General features: G+C 37.2%; 2 protein-coding genes across 2 annotated transcripts; both read right to left on the reverse strand.

Moving 5' to 3' along the window:
- Positions 1-8,568: 8,568 nt before the first annotated feature.
- Positions 8,569-9,186, reverse strand: LOC138858267 (uncharacterized). Its single transcript, XM_070112771.1, has one exon. It carries the CDS (start codon positions 9,184-9,186, stop codon positions 8,569-8,571), a length of 618 nt encoding a protein of 205 aa, XP_069968872.1.
- Positions 9,187-9,837: 651 nt separating this feature from the next.
- LOC118680925 (uncharacterized) lies at positions 9,838-17,226 on the reverse strand. The gene is made up of 6 exons (XM_070112772.1): positions 17,144-17,226; positions 14,841-15,112; positions 13,690-14,768; positions 12,669-13,090; positions 11,732-12,095; positions 9,838-10,077 (listed from the first exon to the last, which is right to left on the reverse strand). The coding sequence occupies exons 1-6, from the start codon at positions 17,224-17,226 to the stop codon at positions 9,838-9,840; spliced, it is 2,460 nt and encodes an 819-aa protein (XP_069968873.1).
- Positions 17,227-18,471: the final 1,245 nt, after the last annotated feature.

Genomic DNA, 18,471 nt, shown 5'->3' on the forward strand with positions numbered 1-18,471 from the left:
AATGCGGATAATGCTGATATTGACTCTGTAGTATATGAAGACTGGTCAGATATCGCATTCCATTGTATCCCCAGAGTTTTTGTTCTAATTTCCTTTTCGAATTTAAGGAAATTATAGTCCAACAGATTTTCTTTAAGCATGTCCTTTAAGATATTAAGGCGGTTCGCCATTATCTTTTTGAAGACAACTCCGACCTAAATATTATAATTCAGCCACTAAGTACCCAACTGAATTTTTAGACTCCTTGGATGTGCCTGGTTTCCCACCGCACAATTTGCAACTTAGGGTTGGCTCGACAGTGATCATGATTAGAAATTTAAACCAACCAAAACTGTGCAATGGAACACGTTTGGTGATAAGAAAACTGATGAGCAATGTGATTCCCGCGTTGATATTCAAAGAATTTTAAAGAAATTTAGAGACGAGGAAGTTCTTATTCCAATGCCCTTTGAATTTAAACGAATTCAATTCCCAATTCGTCTTGCCTTCGCCATGACGATTAACAAATCACAGGGTCACGTGGCATGTTTACGTGTCGGTAAACCATCCGCTTTATTTGTTCTTGCGCCTGGCAAAAAAACGAAGAATGTCTTTTGCCACAAGTTGCTTGAATGAAAAGAGTTAATCCGAGTGCATCACATGCTACACAACATACTTTATTTTAATCTTTTTTTTTTTCTGACACGTGTTTGAAGTACTTAATTTTAATTTGTATTCTCTTTCTGTATGTATTGTTGATCATAATTAAATACTTTTATATATCTATCTATGTTCATATTTATTTTGTATCATTGTATTATCTTCATCAGAGCCTAAATTAGTTCAGCTAAAAGATTACACGACATTAATTGACTGTTAGGCAGTACGAAGTTCGCCGGGTCAGCTAGTATATATTGTATATATTATATTAACAAATTATTGATTGCCTTAACTTATGCGCTTACATTTGTATACATATACTCACAACAACCACAAACTAAAAATTAAAGTTCAAGTATTTACGTGCAACGAATTTCCGACAGTAGCCCTTAGGCTTAATTAAGCAACTAGCGGGACTGCGTAACAACAAGTAAGCTAAAGACACAATAACAATTAAAGCTAGAATCTACAGCAAAAAGACAAAAATACAAACATACATACATATACATTCAATCGGCAAACAATACGCAAATTGCATTCACCGATAAACCTTATAAATAGAAATTATCTTATATATTTACATATATAATTATATCCGAATATATTAACAATAACTCTTATAAACGTAACATAGTATTCTGTATTAATTATCATTTATATGTAGATATGATAGTTTGGATCTACCACACAATTTCAAATCATCGGCTTACGGAATATACGAAAACTGCTTAAACCAGTACAAAGAAAGAAAATCTATGATTTCTGATCAATTAAAGCTAATAAGTATATGCAATTGTACCTACTCCACATCCGAGAGTAGAGCTGCCACAAATACAGAATCGCGAGGCAAGTTAAGGCATCTACCTCGAGGTGCCCGCATGTGACATAAAAACATTTTACAGGGGTTATGAAGAACGGCCGTCCTAGCTAGATAAAACAACAATATAAACAGAAGCTTATATAAAACGCAATCGTTCACAACCGAACATAAAAAACATACGTCATGCAAACTATACATAAGAGGGTATAAATCCTTAGGGCCTTAATAGACCAAGGATCACAACGATCATTTATAGCGTCTAGGGCACAAAACAGGCTACAACTGCCAACAAAACTTACCAGTTTTAAAATCAATAAATAGCAAGCATTGACAAAAGGTTTCACACTTAAAGCTATTAGGCCGCGATCTCATACCACAGATAATACTAGAAGGTATTGAGAAAATTTCAAACACACTTCTGGCACAAAATACTATATTCGGTTGGATTCTAATTGGACTGGTTACAGAACCAGTTTCCACATCAACAACTTAAATTGATGAAAGTTCAAAAGAATCCCTTAATTCACAATTAAGGAAATTTTGGGAGTTAGAAATACGCTCCCTCCTATCAAGTACAACCCCAGAAGATTAGTATTGTGGTGACTTCTACAAAGCCACAACTACTCGATGAAATAATGGCCGGCACGTCGTATGACTACCATCAAAGCCACAATTTTCCAACATTCTACAAATTGGCACAAAAAACCAAGTCAGAAATTCTTCTGACTACTCCAGTGTTAAAAACATAAATATATATAATTCAACCAAAACATCCAAATATATTACTAAATATTCCAAAAGAAAACTTCTGGTACACTAAATTCCTTAAATTTGAAAAGGACATCATAAAAATACAAGGGACTCAATGGAATGCGATATCTGATCAGTTTTGATATCCTACTGAGACAATATCCGCATTATCCGCAATAATAATTTCGACCCCGCAGTATGACTTTCGCCAATTATGGTACAAGCGAAAATCCTGGTCACAATTCTCCAATAATCCAAACAATATTAACATCTCCCGATTCTTGGCCACAATCGCCAACGTCCATACATAATATCGTTCGCAGCATAGTTGTCCTAAATAGTCGAAAAATCAACACCTATGTTACTATAGTGGCTCATATTGTAGTTGTCTAAATTTTTATAATTATGAAACAACTAAAAAATAATGTTAAGGGATCACCATATTCTCAATGTGATACAGTGACGCACCTAGACTTACCGAAAGCAAAGGTCGCAGTTATGGCGCCGATCTAAGTGCTCCTCATATGACTGGTTTATGGGAATCAGCTATAAAAAGCTTCAAATCCTACTTTAAAAAAGTATATCTCAAACATAAATATATCGAATTTACCACATTACCAACTCAAAAAAAAGCCATTCTCAATTCACGGCTAATCACTGTACTCTCGCGAGATCCCTCTTCAAAGGTTTCAAAAGAGCATCCATTCTGGCCATATCTGAGTCAGGCGTGGAGTCACTAACCTTAATAAGCCGACGGTAAAGAAATTTTAAATAAACGATACAAATAATAAAGTTATAAAAGAAACAATCGCAGAATACAATAAATACGAAAAGCAACTACAACCTCATAAATCCGCACAATAAAATTGATTACCTTAAAGCACTTACATGAGCATCAAATTATACGCATACAAATTATATTTTAAAAATCAAAGCCGTTTTATACACTACAGGTCAATATGGATATAACATTACTCCAACACCATGTGACCCACTGCGTGCTCGGCTACTTCAGAAGCAGTATGCCGAAATTAATACATATACCGTTTCAGTAAACATGTGTAAAACTAGGGAAAATATTCGCCAAGGGGTCCAGAATGGTTAAATAGGTTAAACCTTCCTCTACATGTACACTCCACTATACCCGGGAAAATAATGGCGCACCCTAGAGAACACTCACAGGTCCTCGCCACATGCGACGCACCACACACAAAACTCATTCGTTTTTGTCTACAGCCTTATCGCCATATCATTTTGTTCTTTTCGATTGGTCAACCCGTGTGATAAAATACGGCAAGCTGCACCTTTCAGATCTTGTAATGCTGATTCTTTTCGGACATATGCGTTACCTACATAAACACGATAAATTTCATAATTATTTATAATTATATATTTATAACAATAATATTATATTAAAGCCGTGTTAACCTTGTATACGATAAAATCGGTGGTGGGAAAATTGCGGAATTAGTCAGCCATGTTTAAATGCATTCGCACCATAGATACTAGTTTGGCTAGTAGTAACGCTACACAGTTCAAGTCGTAATAGACTTATTACTTTTAAAGGACCTACTTTTGTTTTTGCTACTAGTAAGTGGCTTGTGGTCGCAATCTCGCTTTGTGTGCGTACGTATACCGAAGCCGTGTAGTTCGACTTTGTGCTCTGGGGCATAGTTTACCCATCGAGGGATTTGTATCTGTGAGATATCATTTAGATTGCTCGCAAACTGGGACCACTTTTCTAAACGAAATGGTTTTATTTGTTCATCGCAATCGGTTCCATCTATCCATAATTCTTGTATTAGTCTTTTGGCTTGTATCATAATTGGCGAAAGCCATCCTGCAGCGTCGAAAGGTATTGCCACAGAGAATAAAATTTGTCGGTTTGTTATGGCGGATAATGCTGATATTGAGTCTGTAGTATATGAAGACTGGTCAGATATCGCATTCCATTGTATCCCCAGAGTTTTTGTTCTAATTTCCTTTTCGAATTTAAGGAAATTATAGTCCAACAGATTTTCTTTAAGCATGTCCTTTAGGATATTAAGGCGGTTCGCCATTATCTTTTTGAAGACAACTCCGACCTAAATATTATAATTCAGCCACTAATTACCCAACTGAATTTTTAGACTCCTTGGATGTGCCTGGTTTCCCACCGCACAATTTGCAACTTAGGGTTGGCTCGACAGTGATCATGATTAGAAATTTAAACCAACCAAAACTGTGCAATGGAACACGTTTGGTGATAAGAAAACTGATGAGCAATGTGTTTCCCGCGTTGATATTCAAAGAATTTTAAAGAAATTTAGAGACGAGGAAGTTCTTATTCCAATGCCCTTTGAATTTAAACGAATTCAATTCCCAATTCGTCTTGCCTTCGCCATGACGATTAACAAATCACAGGGTCACGTTGCATGTTTATGTGTCGGTAAACCATCCGCTTTATTTGTTCTTGCGCCTGGCAAAAAAACAAAGAATGTCGTTTGCCACAAGTTGCTTGAATGAAAAGAGTTAATCCGAGTGCATCACATGCTACACAACATACTTTATTTTAATCTTTTTTTTTCTGACACGTGTTTGAAGTACTTAATTTTAATTTGTATTCTCTTTCTGTATGTATTGTTGATCATAATTAAATACTTTTATATATCTATCTATGTTCATATTTATTTTGTATCATTGTATTATCTTCATCAGCCCCTAAATTAGTTCAGCTAAAAGATAACACGACATTAATTGACTGTTAAGCAGTACGAAGTTCGCCGGGTCAGCTAATATATATTGTATATATTATATTAACAAATTATTGATTGCCTTAACTTATGCGCTTACATTTGTATACATATACTCACAACAACCACAAACTAAAAATTAAAGTTCAAGTATTTACGTGCAACGAATTTCCGACTGTAGCCCTTAGACTTAATAAAGCAACTAGCGGGACTGCGTAACAACAAGTAAGCTAAAGACACAATAACAATTAAAGCTAGAATCTACAGCAAAGAGACAAAAATACAAACATACATACATATACATTCAATCGGCAAACAATACGCAAATTGCATTCACCGATAAACCTTATAAATAGAAATTATCTTATATATTTACATATATAATTATATCCGAATATATTAACAATAACTCTTATAAACGTAAAATAGTATTCTGTATTAATTATCATTTATATGTAGATATGAAAGTTTGGACCTACCACACAATTTTAAATCATCGGCTTACGCAATATACGAAAACTGCTTAAACCAGTACAAAGAAAGAAAATCTATGATTTCTGATCAATTAAAGCTAATAAGTATATGCAATTGTACCTACTCCACATCCGAGAGTAGAGCTCCCACAAATACAGAATCACGAGGCAAGTTTAGGCATCTACCTCGAGGTGCCCGCATGTGACATAGAAACATTTTACAGAGGTAATGAAGAACGGCCGTCCTAGCTAGATACAACAACAATATAAACAGAAGCTTATATAAAACGCAATCGTTCACAACCGAACATAAAAAACATACGTCATGCGAACTATACATAAGAGGGTATAAATTACAATCGTGCGAGAAGTTCAAAAACAGAAAAGTTAACGAACGAAATAATTTTTCAAGCAAATTTAATTGCTTCTATTGTCATAAAAAACACCACTCAATGCTTCATTACAGCACATACCCAGCTCACCCCAAAGCAGCGCTCATAAGAGAAGGGTTTAATTGAAAAAGCAAATCCCGAAAATCAATATTGCGAAAATTGCCAAGAAGCACCATGCTGCTCAAAGGCATTAAAAACCCAAACACTACACACCGAAAATCAAAGTAGAATACTATTGTACTACCCACAGCAGTTGTCTCCATCGAACACAGAGGAGAACTGTTTAAGCTTAGGGCCTTAATAGACCAAGGATCACAACGATCATTTATAGTGTCTAGGGCACAAAACAGGATACAACTGTCAGCAAAACTAACCAGTTATAAAATCAATAAATAGCAAGCATTGGCAAAAGGCTTCACACCTAAAGCTATTAGGCCGCGATCTCATACCACAGATAATACTTGAAGGTATTGAGAAAATTTCAAACACACTTCTGGCACAAAATACTATATTCGGTTGGATTCTAAGTAAACTGGTTGCAGATCAAGTTTACATCAACAACTTAAATTGACGAAAGTTCAAAAGAATCCCTTAATTAACAATTAAGGAAATTTCGGGAGTTAGAAAAACGCTCCCTCCTATTAAGTACAACCCCAGAAGATTAGTATTGTGGGGACTTCTACAAAGCCACAACTACTCGATGAAACAATGGCCGGTACGTCGTACGACTACCATCAAAGCCACAATTTTCCAACATTCCACAAATTGGCACAAAAAACCAAGTCAGAAATTCTTCTGACTACTCCAGTGTTAAAAACATAAATATATATAATTCAACCAAAGCATCCAAATATATTACTAAATATTCCAAAAGAAAACTTCTGGTACACTAAATTCCTTAAATTTGAAAAGGGCAACATACAAATACAGGGGACTCAATGGAATGCGATATCTGATCAGTTTTCATATCCTACTGAGTCAATATCCGCATTATCCGGAATAATAATTTCGTCCCCGTAGGATGACTTTCGCCAATTATGGTACAAGCGAAAATCCTGGTCACAATTCTCAAATAATCCAAACAATATTCGCATCTCCCTATTCTTGGCCACAATCGTCCACGTCCATACATAATATCGTTCGCAGCATAGTTGTCCTAAAAAGTCGAAAAATCGACACCTATGTTACTATAGTGGCTCATATTGTAGTTGTCTAAATTTTTATAATTATGAAATAACTAAAAAATAATGTTAAGGGATCACCATATTCCCAATGTGATACAGTGACGCACTTAGACTTACCGAAAGCAAAGGTCGCAGTTATGGCGTCGATCTAAGTGCTCCTCATATGACTGATTTATGGGAATCAGCTATAAAAATCTTCAAATACTACTTTAAAAAAGTATATCTCAAACATAAATATATCGAATTTACCACATTACTAACTCAAAAAAAAAGCCATTCTCAATTCACGGCTAATCACTGTACTCTCGCGAGATCCCTCTTCAAAGGTTTCAAAAGAGCATCCATTCTGGCCATATCTGAGTCAGGCGTGGAGTCACTAACCTTAATAAGCCGACGGTAAAGAAATTTTAAATAAACGATACAAATAATAAAGTTATAAAAGAAACAACCGCAGAATACAATAAATACGAAAAGCAACTACTAAAGCACTTAAATAAGCATCAAAATGCATACAAATTATATTTTTAAAATAAAAGCCGTTATATACACTACAGGTCAATATGGATATAACATTACTCCAACACCATGTGACCCACTGCGCGCTCGGCTACTTCAGAAGCAGTATGCCGAATAAATATATATACAGTTTTAGTAAACATGTGTAAAACTAGGAAAAATATTTGCCTAGGGGTCCAGAATGGTTAAATAGGTTAAGCCTTCCTCTACATGTACACTCCACTATACCCGGGAAAATAATGGCGCACCCTAGAGAACACTTACAGGTCCTCGCCACATACGACGCACCACACCACACTCAATTCACAAAACGCATTCGTTTTCGTCTACGGGCATGATCGCCACATCATTTTGTTCTTTTCGATTGGTCAACCCGTGTGATAAAACTACGGGAAGCTGCACCTTTCAGAACTCGTAATGCTGATTCATTTCGGACATATGCGTTACCTACACAAACACGATAAATTTCATAATTATTTATAATTATATATTTACTAGCAAACCCGGCAAACTCCGTTTCGCCACCAGATGGCTTTTTTTTATGTAACATTTCGTTTGGTAATTAAAAGATGAAGAAAAATTTTTTTTTGTTTTATATTCAAAAAGAAAAAATTTTATTTCATTTCACAACAGTAATGAATTCATTTCGATGACAAAAATGAAGTGTTATTTAGTTGAAATTCTCTAAGTAAATGAACGTGAATCCAAAGTGAATACTGAATCGAAGCGTTATACGTGTCCGCATATTATCCGTTTCATTGAAGTGCTCTCTGGTAAACCACATTTTTTGTTTTTTGGTCTGATGTTAACACAAACAAAGCGGATGGTTTCCCAACTCGTGAATACGCCACGTATATCTGCCCATGTGAAAAACAATAATTTTCTAAATTTATCCCGCAAACACTAAGCGATTGACCTTGCGACTTGTTAATTGTCATTGCGAACGCAAGGCGAACTGAAAATTGCAATCGCTTGAAGTCAAACGGAAGATCAGTCGGAATCATTGGTATTCGAGGAATACATACATTTTCACCTGCGTACTTGCCGTTAATAATGGTTGCCTCAATCAAATTCGGCATAAGTCTTTTTACCGACCAGAGGGTTCAAAAACTCCGTTGGATAATTTACTACATCATCGGGATTTGTTATGGAATCAACGGATTTGTATGTCACCAAATCGCTAGCAATTTTTGATTGAATGGTGAAATTTAGTGCGTGTACATCATTATTCTTTGCGGCAAGAATTGCTCGTTGACTCAACCAAGCATGATTCTGATAATTCTCACTAATGTTTGAGAAAACATTTTCAATAAGAGCTAATTGAGAGTCTACAAATCGGCAAAAGTCGTTGGTAAGAGTAATTAATCCAGATGTCGCATCAACTGGGACTTTCCCAATTCCTAAAGCTAACAATTGTTTGGAAAATTGTTCCGCACTTTGATCATTTTGAAGTTGAACTCTCATATAAGTGGTTAGCGATAATGTTTTTACGTTATTCCATAAAGGTGATGCCTTCAGGCAAGCATTCAATTCATCTGCAGGCGTTCCACGGGGAATTACTGGCAACGGCTGCCTGAAATCGCCTGCCAACAATACCATCAAGCCGCCAAAGATGTTGTTATTTCGCCGAAGATCCTTCAGTGTAAAGTTAAGTGCTTCAAGTGACTTCTTGTGTGCCATTGTGCACTGATCCCAAACAATGAGCTTGCATTGCATCAACAACTTTCCCATTGCACTGGATCGGGAAATATTGCATGTTGGAGTATCAATTGTTTTTAAATTGAGTGGCAACTTAAGCGCAGAATGTGCAGTACGACTGCCGTCAAGAAGAGTCGCCGCAATTCCAGATGATGCTAACGCCAAAGCTATGTCACATCTTGATCGAATGGTGGCCAAAATCAATCTCAATCTCTTGGTTTTGAACTTTAACTTTGATAGTTCGACCATTATCTTCTTTTGAACGCCGACGATAAACTGGATATCTGGAGCTTAGACTTTTATTCGTTGTTACGCCTGAAAATGCAAAATTAAATGAATTGTTAATGGAAACCAATAATAGCAATAATTAGTGTGTGAATATTGTACCTGAAATTGGATCGACCATCTTCAACATGATGTCGTACCCGTCTTGCCCTTGCCAATAAATGATTGGATATTGTAACGCATCGTTCAAACGATGTGTCTCGTTTACACGATGCATGATATTGCTTCTTCGCTGAACGAAAATGTCACGCGATTTAGTTAGATCGCCAACAATAATTGCAGCAACATCATTAACGGTGGGTGCATTGAATCTTCGCACATGTTCACCTGTTGGAGTACAATCCGCTCTTATGACAAATTTGTTCGTTCCAATGCTGTTTTGAACATATTAACCACAGCATTATTAGCGTGTAAAAATGATTGCAACTGTTCAATAATTCGTCTCTTTAATTGTTGTGTTCCCTGTATATTGCTCCGCACATTCAGCTGATCAACCATCGACGAAATTAAATATATTTGCAGAAATTGATGCGGTTCATCTGGTGTTGGCACCATTGAACCATGCAAATGATACATTTGTCCTTGTATCTGTAATTGCAAACAATCATTTGTTAAAGAATACGGTGTAACTTCTGATCGTGTGATGGTGTAGTGTGTGGTGTATATGTAGTTGTTATGTGTTGCAATTTATTGTGTTGGTGTGAATGATCGGTTATGTGTGTTGTATCTTAACCTTGCAAGTCGGCATGAAGCCGCCTTCTCGATTGATATTAGTTCCAAAGGAAGTCATGCGAAAGCAGTTATTGTATTCAAGGATGTGTTGAAGAAAATGGCTGGAATCGGGATCACTTCCATCGAACAATGGTCTCAGTGGTTCTGGTGGTGTAAGTAATGGATCCAGTTTGACTTTTCCACTTGCGCAGCACAATCCAGCCGTTTCTCTTTTGAAATTTAACGCATTGCAATATCGGCATATAGTCGTCATTGATCCAATATCTAAATTTTCATCATAACTGTAGTTCGCAGTGGGATCATATTGGAATGCCAAGCGATTGTATGAAGCTAATGATCTTCGTGTGTTCACGCGTTGTCTCAATCGGGCATGTTCTCTTATTATATTTTGTCTTTCTACGCTTAAGTTCTGTGAATACACTTGTTACTGACTTGCATGTCTTGTGCGACGGCCGATGTTTGCACGTCGTCCTCTAGGCATTTTGGACTATGGACAGAGTAGTGAATTTAACCTCAAATGCACGATCCACATAATTTACACAGTTCAACTTACCACCTGTGTATAAAAATACACGTTATTGATTTGATGGTTTCCAATTGAAATGTTAGGAAACGAATAACTTATTTTTTTAAAGTTTTTTTTCACAATTTCAAGTGAACACAATACCGGTTTGTCACATGAAATTAAATGAGCAGAGAACAATGAGTAGCTGTCAATCAATGTATCACGCACCGGCGCCATCTACTTAAAATATTGGTTTGTAGTACATGCTATGTATCAGAGATGGCGCTGTATGTGAAAAAAGATTTTCCCGCTTTTCTGTTGAAATTTTTCCTGAATTTTCTTTGCTATAAACCTCACGGAGCCCGAGACCTTTCCAACGAATGCGACACCGTGGAAATCGGTTCTTGCGTTCTGGAGTTATAGCCTCAGGAAGGAAAACCCGACTTATTTTTATATAGTAGACTAGCAAACCCGGCAAACTCCGTTTCGCCACCAGATGGCTTTGTTTTATGTAACATTTCGTCTGGTAATTAAAAGATGAAGAAAAATTTTTTTTTTGTTTTATATTCAAAAAGAAAACATTTTATTTCATTTCACAACAGTAATGAATTCATTTCGATGACAAAAATGAAGTGTTATTTAGTTGAAATTCTCTAAGTAAATGAACGTGAATCGAAAGTGAATACTGAATCGAAGCGTTATACGTGTCCGCATATTATCCGTTTCATTGAAGTTCTCTCTGGTAAACCACATTTTTTGTTTTTTGGTCTGATGTTAACACAAACAAAGCGGATGGTTTCCCAACTCGTGAATACGCCACGTATATCTGCCTATGTGAAAAACAATAATTTTCTAAATTTATCCCGCAAACACTACTCGATTGACCTTGCGACTTGTTAATTGTCATTGCGAACGCAAGGCGAACGCAAGGCGAACTGAAAATTGCAATCGCTTGAAGTCAAACGGAAGATCAGTCGGAATCATTGGTATTCGAGGAATACATACATTTTCACCTGCGTACTTGCCGTTAATAATGGTTGCCTCAATCAAATTCGGCATAAGTCTTTTTACCGACAGTCGAGTACCGTTGCAAAGTCGCGTTGGATTCAAATTACGCAATATCATAATAACTGTACCAACTTTGAGTTGCAAATCATGTGGTGGAAATCCTGGTAACTCCAGAGGGTTCAAAAACTCCGTTGGATAATTTACTACATCATCGGGATTTGTTATGGAATCAACGGATTTGTATGTCACCAAATCGCTAGCAATTTTTGATTGAATGGTGAAATTTAGTGCGTGTACATCATTATTCTTTGCGGCAAGAATTGCTCGTTGACTCAACCAAGCATGATTCTGATAATTCTCACTAATGTTTGGGAAAACATTTTCAATAAGAGCTAATTGAGAGTCTACAAATCGGCAAAAGTCGTTGGTAAGAGTAATTAATCCAGATGTCGCATCAACTGGGACTTTCCCAATTCCTAAAGCTAACAATTGTTTGGAAAATTGTTCCGCACTTTGATCATTTTGAAGTTGAACTCTCATATTAGCGGTTAGCGATTATGTTTTACGTTATTCCATAAAGGTGATGCCTTCAGGCAAGCATTCAATTCATCTGCAGGCGTTCCACGGGGAATTACTGGCAACGGCTGCCTGAAATCGCCTGCCAACAATACCATCAAGCCGCCAAAGATGTTGTTATTTCCCCGAAGATCCTTCAGTGTGAAGTTAAGTGCTTCAAGTGACTTCTTATGTGCCATTGTGCACTCATCCCAAACAATGAGCTTGCATTGCATCAACAACTTTCCCATTGCACTGGATCGGGAAATATTGCATGTTGGAGTATCAATTGTTTTTAAATTGAGTGGCAACTTAAGCGCAGAATGTGCAGTACGAGTCGCCGCAATTCCAGATGATGCTAACGCCAAAGCTATGTCACATCTTGATCGAATGGTGGCCAAAATCAATGATGACAAATGTTTTCCCTGTTCCTCCAGGTGCGTCCAGGAAGAATAGACCACCAGTATTATTGTCCACCGCTTGCATTAATATTTTGTATACTTGTTTTTGCTGTTCATTCAGCAACGGCACATTATTTCGAACGAATTCCTGCAATGTATCAACATTGTATTGCAGCTCTCGATTTAATTCTTGGTTGAATGCATCATGCATCGATCGATTTGGCGCAATCATTCCTACTTCAATCAGTAGCTTGTTTGCAATAGTCAAGCATTGATCCTCAATCAGCATCAATCCTTCATTGTAGATTTGATCGGTTATTTGGATGTCAGGATTATTCGTTTGGATGCGCAAGCGATGCAAGATATCTTCACATATGTCGTCTTTGTATTTGTTCCATAACTGAATTGGTTGCGAAAGAAAACATGTGGTGATGATAATTGCGAACAGCGTTCGTATTTGGTACGCATTTGATGAAACAACTGAATCCGCAAGTGTTAAATCCCAATGAGAATCGTTCTCCAGCAAACCCAATAGTTGACATGCTTCTCGATATGTTTGGCATTGGTGGCCATTCACAGTTTTCAAATGCGCAAATGATTTTGGTCAACGTACATTTACCAACAGCAGTCGCAAATAAAAACATTCATCATTTCTAGGATGAACAGTATACATGCGACCTAGTGCATCAGCGGAAAACAGATGTTGCCAATTTGGAACTGGGGTTCCTTGTTTGCGACGTTGGAATTTCTTTGTTGATTGATTCCTAGTGTAATACTTGGGCATTTCAACGTACATCAGCGTCGCTGCGAAGGGATCTGCTTCACACATTGCAAAGAAGCTAGTCAATGTTGTCGATAGTGGTCTCTCAGCTCGTTGTGCCGCATTAGCCTCAGTGAAGTAAACTCTTTGGCCATTTTCCAAATGCACTGCTAAATATACAACTGTGGGATATCTTTCATGAATTTGAAATGAGAACACAGTGCTTCATTAGTACTGACGTATCTGCCCATTTGGAAGTTGCTGATTTCGTCATTCGTATTTTCCGACGCAATACCAAACACAGCCATATCGCTGCCTTTTGTGACGTACTTGCACAAATATTTGATTGATTTGGCCGAATGACAACTCTCAACGTTTGCATGTGTTTTGAAAATACGTGATAGCAGTGGGCAATATGGTTCAATGAATTCATTTCCGATCTCAATCTCTTGATTTTGAACTTTAACTTTGATAGTTCGACCATTATCTTCTTTTGAACGCCGACGATAAACTGGATATCCATCGTTCCCTGTGACTATTTCGGTAACTAACGGTCGCGGATATCGTTTTGTGCACTTTCCATCAGCCATGCAAGGCGATATTGGATTTAATGCACCGCACGGTCCATGAACCATCTGTGTCATCACAATGTCGTGTAGATGGGGATCAGTGACTGGATCAGGAATTTCAGCTGATATGATGTCATCTACTTCATTTGAATGTAATTTGTTCAGCAACCAAATTAGGATATGAGCATGCGTTAGTCCACGCTGCTGCCATTCCACCGAGTACATATAACAACGTGTGTCACCAAAAACTTGATACTTAGTAAGCACATCCATCATAACCTTGAGTTTTTGCTGAAATACTCTGCCGATTATGTCATGGCGATCTTGCGGTTTTTGGCCCGGTTCCAACTCACGTTCAATTTCCGTCCACTTTGGATTGCATGTGAGCGTAATAAATAAATCCGGAGTTCCATAATTTCGCACGTACGTCATAGCATCTTGAGCGTATTCGTGCATGTGGCGAGGGCTTCCGATATAAGATGATGGGAGAATCGTCAGACGTCCAATATTCTGAACATCACCATCTGAATGAATAGCATCACGCAAGTGTATATAGTCCTCAGATCGTAGCTTTGCCTGATTGAATCGGATGAACGCTAAACGTTTGGTCTCGACTTTGACATACATGTCGGCAGCGAATTGCTGGAATAGCCGACGGCACTTCAGAATGACATTCTCCTCATGTGTGCGAATCATCATAGGATACGCATAGTAATTCATTGCGCTTAGATTTTTATTCGTTGTTACGCCTGAAAATGCAAAATTAAATGAATTGTTAATGGAAACCAATAATAGCAATAATTAATGTGTGAATATTGTACCTGAAATTGGATCGACCGTCTTCAACATGATGTCGTACCCGTCTTGCCCTTGCCAATAAATGATTGGATATTGTAACGCATCGTTCAAACGATGTGTCTCGTTTACACGATGCATGATATTGCTTCTTCGCTGAACGACAATGTCACGCGATTTAGTTAGATCGCCAACAATAATTGCAGCAACATCATTAACGGTGGGTGCATTGAATCTTCGCACATGTTCTCCTGTTGGAGTACAATCCGCTCTTATGACAAATTTGTTCGTTCCAATGCTGTTTTGAACATATTAACCACAGCATTATTAGCGTGTAAAAATGATTGCAACTGTTCAATAATTCGTCTCTTTAATTGTTGTGTTCCCTGTATATTGCTCCGCACATTCAGCTGATCAAGCATCGACGAAATGAAATATATTTGCAGAAATTGATGCGGTTCATCTGGTGTTGGCACCATTGAACCATGCAAATGATACATTTGTCCTTGTGTCTGTAATTGCAAACAATCATTTGTTAAAGAATACGGTGTAACTTCTGATCGTGTGATGGTGTAGTGTGTGGTGTATATGTAGTTGTTATGTGTTGCAATTTATTGTGTTGGTGTGAATGATTGGTTATGTGTGTTGTATCTTAACCTTGCAAGTCGGCATGAAGCCGCCTTCTCGATTGATATTAGCTCCAAAGGAAGTCATGCGAAAGCAGTTATTGTATTCAAGGATGTGTTGAAGAAAATGGCTGGAATCGGGATCACTTCCATCGAACAATGGTCTCAGTGGTTCTGGTGGTGTAAGTAATGGATCCAGTTTGACTTTTCCACTTGCGCAGCACAATCCAGCCGTTTCTCTTTTGAAATTTAACGCATTGCAATATCGGCATATAGCCGTCATTGGTCCAATATCTAAATTTTCATCATAACTGTAGTTCGCAGTGGGATCATATTGGAATGCCAAGCGATTGTATGAAGCTAATGATCTTCGTGTGTTCACGCGTTGTCTCAATCGGGCATGTTCTCTTATTATATTTTGTCTTTCTACGCTTAAGTTCTGTGAATACACTTGTTACTGACTTGCATGTCTTGTGCGACGGCCGATGTTTGCACGTCGTCCTCTAGGCATTTTGGACTATGGACAGAGTAGTGAATTTAACCTCAAATGCACGATCCACATAATTTACACAGTTCAACTTACCACCTGTGTATAAAAATACACGTTATTGATTTGATGGTTTCCAATTGAAATGTTAGGAAACGAATAACTTATTTTTTTAAAGTTTTTTTTCACAATTTCAAGTGAACACAATACCGGTTTGTCACATGAAATTAAATGAGCAGAGAACAATGAGTAGCTGTCAAACAATGTATCACGCACCGGCGCCATCTACTTAAAATATTGGTTTGTAGTACATGTTATGTATCAGAGATGGCGCTGTATGTGAAAAAAGATTTTCCCGCTTTTCTGTTGAAATTTTTCCTGAATTTTCTTTGCTATAAACCTCACGGAGCCCGAGACCTTTCCAACGAATGCGACACCGTGGAAATCGGTTCTTGCGTTCTGGAGTTATAGCGTCAGGAAGGAAAACCCGACTTATTTTTATATAGTAGGTAACAATAATATTAAAGCCGTGTTAACCTTGTATATGATAAAATCGGTGGTGGGAAAATTGCGGAATTAGTCAGCCATGTTTAAATGCATTCGCACCATAGATACTAGTTTGGTTAGTAGTAACGCTACACAGTTCAAGTCGTAATAGACTTATTACTTTTAAAGGACCTACTTTTGTTTTTGCTACTAGTAAGTGGCTTGTGGTCGCAATCTCGCTTTGTGTGCGTACGTATACAGAAGCCGTGGAGTCGACTTTGTGCTCTGGGGCATAGTTTACCCATCGAGGGATTTGTATCTGTGAGATATCATTTAGATTGCTCGCAAACTGGGACCACTTTTCTAAACGAAATGGTTTTATTTGTTCATCGCAATCGGTTCCATCTATCCATAATTCTTGTATTAGTCTTTTGGCTTGTATCATAATTGGCGAAAGCAATCGTGCCACGTCGAAAGGTATTGCCACAGAGAATAAAATTTGTCGGTTTGTTATGGCGGATAATGCTGGTATTGACTCTGTAGTATATGAAGACTGGTCAGATATCGCATTCCATTGTATCCCCAGAGTTTTGGTTCTAATTTCCTTTTCGAATTTAAGGAAATTACAGTCCAACAGATATAAGTATGTCCTTTAAGATATTAGGGCGGTCCGCCATTATCTTTTTGAAGACAACTCCGACCTAAATATTATAATTCAGCCACTAATTACCCAACTGAATTTTTAGACTCCTTGGATGTGCCTGGTTTACCTCCGCACAATTTGCAGCTTAGGGTTGGCTCGACAGTGATCATGATTAGAAATTTAAACCAACCAAAACTGTGCAATGGGATACGTTTGGTGATAAGAAAACTGATGAGCAATGTGATTCCCGCGTTGATATTCAAAGAATTTTAAAGAAATTTAGAGACGAGGAAGTTCTTATTCCAATGCCCTTTGAATTTAAACGAATTTAATTCCCGATTCGTCTTGCCTTCGCCATGACGATTAACAAATCACAGGGTCACGTGGCATGTTTACGTGTCGGTAAACCATCCGCTTTATTTGTTCTTGCGCCTGGCAAAAAAACAAAGAATGTCGTTTGCCACAAGTTGCTTGAATGAAAAGAGTTAATCCGAGTGCATCACATGCTACACAACATACTTTATTTTAATCTTTTTTTTTCTGACACGTGTTTGAAGTACTTTATTTTAATTTGTATTCTCTTTCTGTATGTATTGTTGATCATAATTAAATACTTTTATATATCTATCTATGTTCATATTTACTTTGTATCATTGTATTATCTTCATCAGAGCCTAAATAAGTTCAGCTAAAAGATAACACGACATTAATTGACTGTTAGGCAGTACGAAGTTCGCCGGGTCAGCTAGTATATATTGTATATATTATATTAACAAATTATTGATTGCCTTAACTTATGCGCTTACATTTGTATACATATACTCACAACAACCACAAACTAAAAATTAAAGTTCAAGTATTTACGTTCAACGAATTTGCGACAGTAGCCGTTAGGCTTAATAAAGTAACTAGCGGGACTGCGTAACAACAAGTAAGCTAAAGACACAATAACAATTAAAGCTAGAATTTACAGCAAAAAGACAAAAATACAAACATACATATACATTCAATCGGCAAATAATACGCAAATTGCATTCACCGATAAACCTTATAAATAAAAATTATCTTATATATTTACATATATAATTATATCCGAATATATTGACATAAGCGCCAGCAGAGGAGGCCGATGAAAACGAAGATGATATCGATATTGAAAACTCGGATGGGGAGGATGATGATTTGAACAACATTGCGGGATACAGTGTTGAAAATTCATATTTAGAAGAAAAAGACGATGACATTTTATCATTGAAGAAATTTTCCGAGCATACCGGAGTCGCTTTCATCCCTTACTTGGAGAAATCTTATCCAAATGTTTACAAGAGTATCGATCATCCACAGGAAGACATACGTAACGTGTCAATTGACGCATTGAGCTCCTTCATTGTGGCTCTACACAAACTACAAGATTT

The sequence above is a fragment of the Bactrocera oleae genome, chromosome Y (assembly GCF_042242935.1).
Source record: "Bactrocera oleae isolate idBacOlea1 chromosome Y, idBacOlea1, whole genome shotgun sequence".
NCBI lineage: Eukaryota > Metazoa > Arthropoda > Insecta > Diptera > Tephritidae > Bactrocera > Bactrocera oleae.

What these genes read in the sequence shown, in the direction of transcription:
- LOC138858267 (XM_070112771.1), bottom strand. Translation starts at nt 9,186, where the DNA reads ATGGCACACAAGAAGTCACTTGAAGCACTTAACTTTACACTGAAGGAT.
- LOC118680925 (XM_070112772.1), bottom strand. Translation starts at nt 17,226, where the DNA reads ATGATCACTGTCGAGCCAACCCTAAGCTGCAAATTGTGCGGAGGTAAA. An exon ending in GAGTCTAAAAATTCAGTTGG is followed by an intron (nt 15,113 to 17,143) that starts GTAATTAGTGGC and finishes TGTTCAAAACAG; the next exon opens with CATTGGAACGAACAAATTTG. An exon ending in GGCCACCATTCGATCAAGAT is followed by an intron (nt 12,096 to 12,668) that starts GTGACATAGCTT and finishes CCCAAACATTAG; the next exon opens with TGAGAATTATCAGAATCATG.